This window comes from Microtus pennsylvanicus, chromosome 12 (genome assembly GCF_037038515.1).
Source record: "Microtus pennsylvanicus isolate mMicPen1 chromosome 12, mMicPen1.hap1, whole genome shotgun sequence".
Taxonomy (NCBI): Eukaryota; Metazoa; Chordata; class Mammalia; order Rodentia; family Cricetidae; genus Microtus; species Microtus pennsylvanicus.
Window position 1 is genome coordinate 59630803 of NC_134590.1, and position 12952 is coordinate 59643754.

Consider the following 12952-nt stretch of genomic DNA (forward strand, 5'->3'; position numbering starts at 1 on the left):
GGGAGGTATGGAGGAAGATTTCTTCCTACTCAAAGGTACATTTCAGTCCACCCTTCCCTTTCCTCCTTCTATGTCCTTGGGGGAGTAGTGCCAGGGGCCCCACAAGATACCAGCTCTGGAGATCCTCACGCTCCTTGTATAAAATGGTGTCGTACTGGGTAAAAACCCAGGCACATCCTCCGTATGCTTCAAACTGCCTTAGGATCACTTCCATCGCTCGACACAGTGCAAATGCTGTGCACACAGGTGTTGGGCACCAGCGCAGGCCTAGCTGCAAAGCGCATGAGTGAGACGTGAGGGACAATGACACTCAGCTGGGGCTCTGTGACACAAGTCGGGCCAAGGAGGCTGACTCGCGAGCCCTTCGTTCTTGTGGGATTTTGCGTACTGCTCAATGCACTTCAGCTCTTAAGTTTTGCTTTAGGGAAGCCTCTGGAGATTTTGTTTCCCCACATTTTCAGACTGCTGTTGGTTGGCTCTGGGGGTCACAGAGAGCTCACTGTCCCTTTTATTTTATTTTAAAGTAAATGAAATGCCTCCAGCATGTGAATGGTCTCTTACAGTGAAAAATCTCTGCAAAGATGACTGTAGAGGGAGTACCCATACTCTTAGCATCCACCCTGGGAACCCCATGAAAAATACAGGGTACCTCTGTCCATGCGCACATTTTAGGAAGGGTCTATCCTTCAAGGGGACACCCACCACCCCCACTCAGGCTGCACTGTGACAGGGAAGGCATGGCAGGAGGAGCTTGAGGCAGCTGGTCACAGTGTACCCATAGTCGGGAAGTGGAGAGGCACGGGGGGGGGGTGTTGCTGGTGCTCAGCTCGCTCCCTCCTTTTTATTCATTTTGGGGTTCCAGCTCATGAGATGGCATGACCCACATTTAGAGTGGTTCCTCCCGCCTCAGTTTATCCAGCTGTGTGCCCAGAGGTTTGTCTCACAGGTTATTCTGTGTCTCGTCACACTGTCCTGCTCATCGCTGTCATTCCCTGTCACATACCTGGCACCTCCACACTCGACAACAACAGAAATCAGAATGCTGGGGATATGGGACTCTTCCTTGACTTTTTTTTTTCTCAACCAATGAAATCAGCAGTTTCACCGTCCACACCATCATTTAAAACTATCCTCCCTCCCCTAGGTCAACCATACTCCGCTTACTCCCCTCTTTCTCTGTGGGTGTTTTATGCATGCAGTCTGACCTTTTCGATGAACTCCTTCAGCGCTTTTCTCTTGTGCCACTAACCGTCACACCATCTGCTGTCTGGCTCCCCTAGGATTCCCTGGCTGGCAACCCCATCCTTCTGTCTTCTCCTCCATCTTAACATGGCCTCTCTCTGGGTCTCTGGGTGCTCCCCATGCAAGGACACCAGCCATTGGTTTCAGCCCCCACGTGCTATCTTGGCTCACCTTAACTTGAAGAGCTGATCTCAGATGAGGTCATATTCAGATACCAGGGCTGAGGGGCTGGACATACCCTTGCGGGGAGAGGCACAACTCAGTCTACAACAGTGTCTTCCCCTATAAAATACAGGTTTTTAATTTTTTTGCAGTTACCTTAATATAACTTAATAAAAGGTGAGCATAACCTCAGATACAAATTACTTATTTTAGTCCTCTAATTTTAAAATAAATAAAACCATCTCGTCAGCCCCTGGAAGTGTCAGGGGCCCATGGTCCTCAGTTAGTCTGATCCTGGAAGGACGGCTTGTCATGAGATTCTTGCACTGAACATCTCTTCCTCTGCGTCCTGAAGTGGGTTTGAGTAGCACCCAACTATGAGGGATCCCACACTCGGAAGCACCAGGCATGTTTCATCCTAGAGTAGCTTCTATGATTTTTACCCCTCAAAACCAAGAAACACATTTGTCTGTAGACACAGTTGCTGTCCCTGGCCCCTGAGCTTGTTTCTAAGTCCCGAGTGGCCACAATTCCCATTTAAATAAACTAGTTGCTCTTTGTGTCCCTCTGCTACATCCTCCCGGCCAGTGAGCTGCTATTTAGTCCCCTCTCTGTGCTTTTTCACAGAATGGACACCTGCAGCAGTGTTTGGAGACAGTGCGGAAAGAGTTTATCATATTCAATCGGGAGAAGTAAGTTTGCCTTGCTACACCCAGGCAGAGCCCCACCCCCAGGACCAAGGCCCTCAGCAGAAATGCAGTCATCCCTGGGATCTGTCATCTCTAGACTAAGCCCATCCCCAAGAACTAAGGGTCCCAGAAGAAGGTGGTCCAGTCCCACGGACAGTGAGTGACAGCCACCCTGGTGCTGGAAGGGAGGGCACAGTGGAACAGTGCCCAGGCCCTGGAGCGAAAGGATGCTTCTGGATTTGGAGTTAAGAGCTCAGTTCTAATCCTCCAAAGAAGTGAGCTCTACTGGAATGTAGAGGGATGTGGAGCCCTCAGAGGACCTTGAGGAAAGGTCCTTAGCCTCTCTGAGTTTCTGCATCAGCATAGTAAAGTAAGATGATCCTTAGGATATAGTTTGTGGCACAGAGCCCCGCAGACAAAGATGCTCAGCAGGGCTATGATAACTGTCATTGCTGTTGTTTGGGGGCTTAAGGGATGAGGCATATGGGAATCTCTACCACCTAGGCAGGTAAGGCATGGGTCTGGGAGTGGCCCTGCAGGGTCTGTCCACCTGCAGGCATTCACATTCCCCATCACGAGCCGATGAAACGCTAAGAAAAGAAGCCTGCTCAAATGGCATCTCGGACTCAGCAGTTGTGAATGGTATACCACCCATCGAGGGTAGTGGTGCTCACAGGACATAAGCAGGACCGGGCCAGGCTTCCTGGATCCCTAGCAACACCAACCACAGTGGCAGCCACTCCAAAACAAGACTGTGCTGGGGATAATAAACTCAGGGGTCCTGAAACTTCAGAAGGAAATTTCATGTAGAGACAGAGGCGACTCAGAAGGCTCGCAGCAGTTTTCTGGGAACTTGGCACCCATGTCAATTACACTCTGGTTTCCATCCCAGGAAATCAAAGTATGATGTTCAAGAGAGCACCTGATCCCAGCATGCTCACCTCAACCAGTAAAGGATAAGGAAAGCACAGCTATCAGAAAGGATGTGAACGCTGTTCTCGGCCAGGTGCCGTGGCTGGTTCTTTATAGTCATTTCCACCTGCTTCAGCATTAATGCTCAGCGTAGCCCAGTGTGTGTGTGTGTGTGTGTGTGTGAGTGTGTGTGTGTGTCTGTCTGTGTGCGTGTGTGTATGAGAGAGTGTGTGCCTGTGTGTGTCTATGTGTGTCTCTGTGTGTGTGTGTGAGAGTGTGTGTGTGTGTCTGTCTGTGTGTGTGCATATGTGTGTGTGCATGTGTGAGAGAGTGTGCGTGTGTGTCTATGTGTGTCTGTGTGTGAGTGAGATAGAGTGTGTGTGTGAACGTGTGTGTGAGAGAGTGTGTGCATGTGTGTGTCTATGTGTGTGTGTGTGTGTGTGTGTGTGTGTGAGAGAGAGAGAGAGAGAGAGAGAGAGAGAGAGAGAGAGAGAGGACTTGCCTGAAATTATGGTTGAAGCCTTTTGGAGTTGAGATCCCACCTAGCTTTACACAGCTTTGGGGGTGACTCAGCCCCATATTCCTATTCATGATACAACCCCACACTGACTCTTATTAATATTTTTGCCAATTTAGAGACACTAATGTGCTTTCCAATGGAAAGAAACCAAAGGTGTGTGTAATAAAGGTCCCAACTGTCATGATGAATTCTAGCACCATCTGGTAGACGGTCTCCTAACATGCCTGCTGTGATTATCCTAACAGTATTAAATTACATGGGACTATCCCCCACTATGGGTGGCATCATTCCTTGGCTGGGCTCCTAAGTTACATAAATGGATAAGGGGAGCTGAGAGGCAGCTTTCATCTATCCCTCTCCTTCTTGACTGTGGATCGACACAACCGACTCCCCGAAGCTCTGGCCACTAAGCCCAATGCACCCTTAATCTATTCCATTGCTTTTGTCATAGTGTTTTATCACAGCAACAGAAAGAGAAGCTGAGACATCGGTGAGAAAGTGTGTCAGCTATGGAATACTAGCAGGGTTCCCTGAAGCATGCACACAGAACACTGGCAACTCCCCCGTGAGAACTTGATGTTTTCCATTGATTGACTAGCTGTTATTTTATACCGAGGCTTCTTAGGAAGAAGCCACAGATTGTCACCTGACAGCCCTCTGTGGTGAATTACCATGAACCCCCTCTGGATAAGTGTAGTCTCACATCCACAGGGAAGTGGAGATAGAGATATTGCCATAGCCCAGGAGACACTGAGGGATGCCTACCATCAGCAATAGCTGGAGGAGGCAGGGAGTAACTCCCAGAGAGAGCTGGACTTAAAACCTCATGAACACAATGGGAACCGAAGATGAATACAGATATTCTGCCTTCCCTCTGGGCTGTTTTGAGCAAGAAGGGGGTTGGAGAAGAGGACTGATTAGTTCTTGAGCCTGGCTGGATGATGACAAGAGAAATGTTTCCTGTCAGAAGAAATAGCCCTCCAACAGACCCGAGCTTGGCTGCCTCGCTGAACCCAGAGAGAATTCTGCCAGGAACGGTGCCCAGAAAGCACAGCTGGGAAGGTCAAAAATAGAGTCTTGTGTATGAATCTTGGGCTCCTCTCCAACACCTTGTGGCCTCAACCAGCTCTCACATCCTTTCTGCCCCTTTCCTTTTCACTAGAAGGAATGGAGGAGAGGCTAGGAAGGCTATGGGTGGCTCACCTTTAGTTCAACACCAAGGAGCTGCACCCAAAGACTTCAATGGCTCCCACATTCAGTCTTGTTGATATGGGGACCCAGGGTTTGGTGAGACTTGCTGGGGCTCTCCAGAGGAGGCAAGAGCATTCTTGAAGAGTTTTGAGTTGCCCCAACCAAGATTTTGCTTTCTTCCCTTCAATTCCTGCCCTCCATCTCCAACCAGATAACCATGACTCGATTTAGGCCGGGCCTTTCTGTAAGCTCCTAATCACTTCAACTCTGCTTTGATGTGGTGTGTGTCAGTCTGTCCATTTGTATTATTTGTAGAGAAACAGGACAGGCTGTGTATCTGAAAATCTTGGGTCTAAGGGTTTGGCATTTGGGGTCCTTCTGACTTTGGTGTGCCATGACTTAGTGCCAGAATTTAGAGTATTTGTACCCATTGCTTGGGATTCTCTAACATGGGTAGTTAAGATGCAAGTTTTCTGAGAAATCCAGTGTTTACTGTCTTAGAAATAGACAGGCAGACCATCTACACAGGTAACACTCAGCTCTTCCCATTGTACAGTCTGTAAGTCTGTACAGCCCCTTCTCGTTTCCTCATCAATTGTGCGTGTCTGGGTTGTGGGTGAGGCCTGCAAATGAGTGAGCTCTAAGCACACTCTAGTGGTCTTAGCTCTATGCACCGTTCATAGATTCCAGAAGGCAGTTCTCACAGTGAGGGTGCCCTGGTCACTCTCTGTCCTGCTCTCTGCCACCTTCAACTGAGAGTCTGGCAAGTGGGTAAGATGAAGAGAAAAATACAGTATGGGCAGGTAGAGGGATGGAGGGCTGCCTGTGGGAGCAGGAATTGATGATGGATAGGGGATACATGGACGGATGATGGAAGACAGGTGGTTGATGTATGCATAATGTATGTATGTATGTATGTATGTATGTATGTATGCCTGGATGGATTTTAGGGTGAGTGGACATCGCTGTAAATGGAGAAGATAATGAATGGATGAGTGGAGAGACAGACTAGATGGGTCAATATGACATGTTGTTATGGGTGGATGGAAGGTGAGTGAATGGGTGGAGGATGTGTCAAAGCATGAACGGAGAATAGGTAGGAATATAGGTGGGAGTGCACCTGGGATGGGATGACAGACAGAATAGATGAACAAATGAATGGTACAGAACATGAACATACCTTAGATAAGGAATACAGATAATCAGATTAAAAACTGAATGGGTAAGGAATGTATCTGTTTTTTTTAATTTTTTATTGAGCTATACATTTTTCTCCACTTCCCTCCCTTCTGTTTCTCTTCCCTTCTACCCTCTCCTATGACCTCCATGCTCCCAATCTACTCAGGAGATCTTGTCTTTTTCTCCTTCCTATGTAGATCCATGTATGTCTCTCTCTTTGTTGTCTAGGTTCTCTGGGATTGTGAATTGTAGGTTGGTTTTTATTTGCTTTATGTCTAAAAGCCACTTATGAGTGGGTACAGATTATATTTGTCTTTCTGAGTCTGGGTTACCTCACTCAATTTGGTTTTTCCTAGATCCATCCATCTGACTGCAAATTTCATGATGTCATTATTTTTTTCCTCTGTATCGTACTCCACTGAGTAAATGTACCACATATTTTTTATCCATTCTTCAGATGAAGGGCATCTAGGTTGTTTCCAGATTCTGGTTATTACAAATCATGCTGCTATGAACATAGTTGAGCATATGTTCTTGTAATATGATTGTCTTTGGGGTATATACCCAACAGTGGTATTGCTGGGATTCAAGGTAGATTGTTTCCCAATTTTCTGAGAAATCACCATACCTATTTCTAAAGTGGCTGTAGAAGTTTGCACTCCCAACAACAATGGAGGAGTATTCCCCTAACCCCACATCCTCTCCAGCATAAGCTGTCATCAGTGTTTTTGATCTTGGCCATTCTGACAGGTGTAATATGAAATCTCAGAGTTGTTTTGATTTGCACTTCTCTGATGACTAAGGATGTTGAACATTTTCCTAAGCGTCTTTCAGCCCTTTGAGATTCATTTGCTGAGAGTTCTCTAGGTCTGTTTTTTATTGGATTATTTGTTCTTTCGATGTCAAGTTTTCTGAGTTCTTTGTATATTTTAGAGATCAGTCCTCTGTCCAATATGGAGTTGGTGAAGATCTTTTCCCAATCTGTAGGCTGCCATTTTTGTCTTGTTGACCGTGTCCTTTGCTTGACAGAGGTTTCTCAGTTTCAGGAGGTCCCATTTATTAATTCTTGCTCTCAGTATCTGTGCTACTAGGGTTATATTTAGGAAGTGATCTCCTGTGCCAATGCATTCAAATGTACTTCTACTTTCTCTTCTTTGAGGTTCAGTGCGCTTGGTTTTATGATGAGGACTTTGATTCATTTGGACTTGAGTTTTGAGCGTGGTGATAGATATGGATCTATTTTCATTCTTCTACATGTTGATATCTAATTATGCCAGCACCATTTGTTGAATATACTTTCTTTATTCCATTTTATATTTTTAGCTTCTTTGTCAAAAATCAGGTGTTTGTAGGTGTGTAGATTGATATCCGGGTTTTTGATTTGAGGGAATTTTCTGTTAATGGATGGATGGATGGATGGATGGATGGATGGATGGATGGATGGATGGAGTTGCAGATGGAAAGATAGAAGCAGTGGTAGGGAAAGCACAGACTTCAGAGCATCCCAGAAGAACAGCCCACCTGTTTCTCAGCCCCTCTTTGGGTTTTAAAAGATGAGCTCTTGCTATATATCCCTGACTTGCCTGAAGCACTATAGATTGGCCTCGAACTTACGGTGATCCCCCTGACTTTATCTTCTAAGGACTGGAATTACTGATATGTACCATCCCAGACTATTAGAAATTACTATTTCCAGATCCACACTAGTGACTTCTCTCACACTTATATGATCCTGTTGCCTCCTGCACACCATAAACCCCATTTTAGCTAAGGAAACTGAGTCTCCAAGATGCTAAGCAGCTTCACCAAAGCAACTCAGGGGGTTAAAGCCCAGGTTTCAATTGGGTTCTCTGCTGCCCCCTTGAATGCCTCTGTCCCTCCTCTGGCTTGGACTATGCACAGGCAAGTGGCAGCTGTGGTATAGTAAGTGAACCTGAACTTGAAGTCACAAAAGGGAAGGACACAGACATCTTCCAACTTGTAGCAGGTGACCAGCTGTTAAGAAACACAGTGTTCAGGTTCCTGCCCCCTCAGCATGGATTTTCTAGGAGTGTCTTGTCAGTCTGGGTGTTTGCTGTCCATATGTTTGTCTGTGGGATTTTTTGGCCACTACCTATATCCTCTTTAGTATAATAAGCTCTGTGAGGACAGAGAAGACGGTTTCTTTGCTGGCCAGCATAGCTCCTGCCCCAGGCATGGCTACTACTCCATCCACGGGTATAAACAGAACGAATGTTGCATGGGTTCCACCAACCAACTCTACTGGCTGTGAACATCTGTGATGGCTCATAAATACCACAGGAATTAGTAAGGGTGGGATTATTATCTCCATTTTATAGACAGAGAAACTGAGACTCTGTGTAATTGGTCACTCACCAGGCACACCCAAGTGGAACACTGGGGACTCCCACAGAGCCGTGCATTCCTGGGAGGGGAGGACAGAATCCAGCTGTCCATCAGGAGTCTGGCCATCACTAACCAGGTCTGTGTTGTGCTTGTTGCAGGCTCAGGAGACAGCAAGGCCACGATGGCCAACTCTCAGACCTGGCAGGCCGAGTAGGCAGCCAGGTTTCCAGCAAGCTTCAGGATGGTCGAAACAACAATATCCTGGCCCATGCGTGCCCCCGGGGCTGCAGCAGTTAGACTCTTCTGCCCAGGTGGCACCCTATCTGCCCTGACACCCAGAATCCCTCCTCCATGCCCTGTTGGTCCCCATCTCACCCCTTAAACATCAGATGCAGAGAGAGCTCTGTACTCAGATCTGGGGAGCCTGGGCTCTGGTCCCTGCTTCCAACTGATTCGCTGTGTGACCTTGGTCAAGTCACACCTCTCTGTGCCTCAGTTTTCTGCATCTCTGGAAGGGGTTAAACAGTGTTCTGTCCTGTCTCCAATCACGACATTGTAAGAATCCGATTGGACTGCAGATATCCAAACTCTCGGGCATTGATAAAAGTGTTTATACATGTAAACTATCTCAACATTTGAAGTGTCTGTCCTCCTACCCCCAAGACAATTTTAACCATGAGAACTTTCCAATTTGGCTCATTCTAGCTTGTTAGATGATACTCTCATCAATATAAATAGCTGGCATGTTTGCCCCTCCTATGGGACTCCCAGGTCTCAAAGCATCCAGGAAGAGTCATCCACCGACTTTCTGGTCTTCTGGAATGGTGCAGCATACAGATCAAGTCCAGGAGTTCCATGCTGCAGGCGTGCCTCTCCCTGATTTGTGGAAGCCTCCCCCAACCTTGGGATTTCAGCAATCACCAGCTCTTGCCATACCACATAGTTCCCATGCTGGACGGCACTCAGGTGCATCTCTGGTCATTTCTCCCTGCCACAGAGTGTTGTGGGATCCCAGAGCTGACTCATCCTGCCTCAGAACCTCAGCCCCCAGTGTCCTTCCAGGTTTTCCTTCCCAGGTACATACAACAGGCCAGCTGTTCTGTAATTCAAAGGCTGCCAGACTGGCTTAGTCCGTTGTACATGGAAGCAGGATCACTCGAGAAGCAAAGTATTTTATGACCTGGCCAGGGGTCAGTTGACGCTGGAGCTGAGGATGCTGAGGCAAAGAAAGCTGGGGCTTTGCAGCCAATTGGCAGCAGCTGCCAAGACTGGAAGACCTCTGCAAGTCACGTGATTGCTCAAGGGGCTGTTTCCTCACTTACAGACAAGAAGGAGAAGGTTGGCCTTTCAGAGTTGTTACAGGCCTTGATAAAGATCCCATGTGTCACACAGGGATGACTGACAGCCACCAGCCACCTGTCATCACTCTCATCTTCCTCCTCCTCATCAGCATCATCTTCTTCATCCTCCTCATTATCTTCATCATCATCAACCTCTGCCTCCTCCACTGGAGGTACTTTTGACAACGAGGCAGGTCTGTTTTCTGTGGACCAAAGGATCCTCCAAGTTTACATTTGGTTTTCTTTTCCTACCTGGAGCCTCTGAGGTCTGGACATCCCTGGTGAGAACAACCATTTTCGCTTTCACATCCATTTCTGTTTTCTACGTATCCACTGTGAGTTGTGTCTGTCAGTGTCATCTCTTAGATTTCGTGAGAGAAATTTTAATGTATGGTAAGGTTTTATGCTTTTCTTCAAATAACAATATTGTACCCCAACCCCCTTAACGGAGTCTCCTTGCATCTATCTCCTGCCTACTCGATGTCTCCAGGCCCTGTCTGCCCTTTCTGCCCTCCACGGTGTCCCAGCTGCTTTTCTCTACACTGTGACCTGGAAGTTTTACAATTTCTTGTAGGGATGAGCTCACGAATGAGAGGCAGGGGTGGAAGTCGCAGGGTGGGGAACCCTGATTTCTTGGCTCTGTGTAAGTCCGCGTACCTTGTTTGGAATAAATAATCACTCAGACTTTCCTGTATGACTGCTCTTAATTCAAGGGTGGGTGGGATGGACCTTTTTATTGATAAGGGGCTCAGATTTCGTCAGAAGCAGAGATGGAGTGAAGGGTGAGTTAATCAGCTTTCTACCACTGCAGCAAAACGCCTGAGATAACTAACTTAGAAAAAGAAAAGGTTTCTCTGGCTTCTTTCTTTAAGGTCTGTGGCAGCATACAGCAGGAGCATATGGTAAACTGACTTACATCAGGACCCAGGGACCAGAAAGAGTAATGAGTAGTCAGGGTTCCACTGTGTCCCACAAAAGCATGCCTAGTGATCTAAAGTTCTCCCTCAGGACCTCATCTCTTAAATGTATTACTCCCTCCAAACACCAATATTCTAGGGCCAAGCCTGTAAAACCCAGGCTATCCAGATTCAAACTACAGTAGGTGGGGTTCTATGCCAATGACACACCAACCCAGATAAAACTGGCTTTTAGAGGGTCTCCCCACTTGACTCTAATTTATATTATTACTGTGTGTTTCTAAAGAGTCTATCCTGGAGGGTAGAAGTCCAGACTATGATGCACATAGACACACATTCTTTCTAATGTCTTTGAATTGCCATCTGGACCTCGAGCACATAAGGGCACAGAGCCAGTGTCTGCAATGTTTATGGGATTCGTGACTTCCATCCTCTCCACTAGAATAACTTTCTGCTTTCACCTGTGTGGGCCATCAACCATTTCTCAGAGGTCAGTGCCACCTCTGCCAAGTCTCTTGGCACCCACGGCAACACTAATCCCTGCCAGGCATAGCTCTTCTCTGAACTTCCATGAAAATTCTCATAGCTTTCACAGAACATGCCTGGCAAGGGGAAAGCAACAGCTTTTTAATGAATGGGAAACCCACCACAAACAGCCTGCGTAGCACTTGCTTTGGGCAAGACCACCCCACCCATCCCCTACCCCCTGTACTTCCTAGGGCTTTCTCTCCTCCATGTCATCAGGGACTGGCCCTTTACAGAGAAACCTCTTCAAGAGGCCAAGTCCCAAATGAGTTTCCATCTCTCTCTCTCTTCCAACCTCCATTCCCAGAGTGCATGACTTTGGCAGAAAAACAATCAGATTAAGCGCATTATTCCTCCTTTGGTGTGAGACCTGCCTGGGGGAGACACAAAGAAACATCTACTCACCACAGACAGGGCGCAGACAATAGACTGAAAGATGATTCCACTCAAGTCCAATTTGGTGAGCCAGTGAGTGTATTAGGGTTACTTATGGGACACAAAAACCCAGCGGAGCATGAGTGGTGACTCATGAATTGTGTAGTCGGAGAGCACTGTGTACAGCTGCAGTCTGCTCGACGGATGGGAGACTCCTCTCTTTAGCAATCTCAACTGCTTAACCTTGGGAAAGGAAGGGGCTCCTGAATCTTGTAAGCTTCAGGAACTTTCTAGCACTGTATGGTGTTTACTTCCTAACACCTGACGCCTGAGGACTTCTCACTCATCCAGTTGGATGGATGTGGGAACCATCATTTTAGACAGTGAGGCTACACTATTTGGGCATTGTGGGCTGCTCAGAGATGGTCCTAAACCTGAAAGTCCGAGGTTCACACATCTTGGAGGCCTGAGACTGTGTGCTGCTAACAAGCACCCAGAACTTGTAAATCGTAATGGGGAGGCACCACATCGCGGTAGCAAGAACCTGGAAGCTCTGCTCTCCATATAGCAGGCCACCCTGCTGGTGTCTGTGCGATCTAAGGCTGCTTTCTCCCTACAGTGTCAACCCCAAGTCCTTTCAACAGAGACTTTTGTCCCAGAAAAATGAAACATTTCCCAGTTGACCCAGAAAACATTGTGGCACTCAGTCTAGAAAAACACCCTGGGGCCATTGAATTATAAATTCAAATGCCATCTCCCTACAAAAGAAAAGAATTCTCCCCACTGGAAAAGTCCCTCACATGACTGGAGGTGGGTAAGTCATGAGGGTAGAGCCTTCGAGAATAAGATTTAAAAGGCCAGAGGAGGCTTGTCCCTTCTACTGTATGAGGGCATGAGGAGAGGGCTGCACATGAAACAGGAAGTGGGTCTTCACACACTGAATCAGCCTTCGTCTTGGACTCCTCCGTTCCCAGAGCCATGGCAAACAATCTTCTCTTCTTCATAAGCCACCCAGTCTGGGCTGTTATGTTACAACAGCACTTAGTAATTAAGGGTAGAGTTGGGGAGGTCTCTAGCAGAATTTGATGAGGATCAAGAAAAAACAAAGTTTCATCTTACTACTCAGCTTTCCCATCTGTCTCCAAGCCAGCCACAGAAGATTCTCAAGGAAGCTTGGGAAACAGTAGCAAAATGGGCATCCAACTATCTGTATCAGTAGTAAGCATCTGGAAACCTGCACTGAGGGTCAAGCAGAAGCAGTAAACACAGAAGCCAAGTCCTAGCAAGGTCTCCATCCTTCCCAGAACTTAAATTTGGCACCAGCAAACTCTGGGTATGAGCCTAGAAGCCCAGCTGCTGAGAACAGACTCCACTGATGTCCCAAGTCCTGAGCCATTAAAAGAGAAAGCCCTGCCTCACTATGGAGGCATGGGTGAGTATGAGGGGCAGAGAGACCTAGCATTCTCTTTTGTTAATGACTAACCTTCATTAAAACACACACACACACACACACACACACACACACACACACACACACACACGCCTGGCGTGGCG

At 47.2% G+C, this 12952-nt stretch overlaps 1 protein-coding gene across 1 annotated transcript in view; it reads left to right on the top strand.

Moving 5' to 3' along the window:
• Positions 1-10269, top strand: part of Stk32b (serine/threonine kinase 32B) — a 231787-nt gene extending 221518 nt beyond the window's left edge. The window contains exons 11-12 of the mRNA XM_075943713.1: positions 2032-2096; positions 8400-10269. Of these exons, the coding sequence (XP_075799828.1) occupies positions 2032-2096; positions 8400-8538 (204 nt within the window). The 3' untranslated portion in view covers positions 8539-10269. The remainder of the gene's footprint in view (positions 1-2031; positions 2097-8399) is intronic.
• Positions 10270-12952: the final 2683 nt, after the last annotated feature.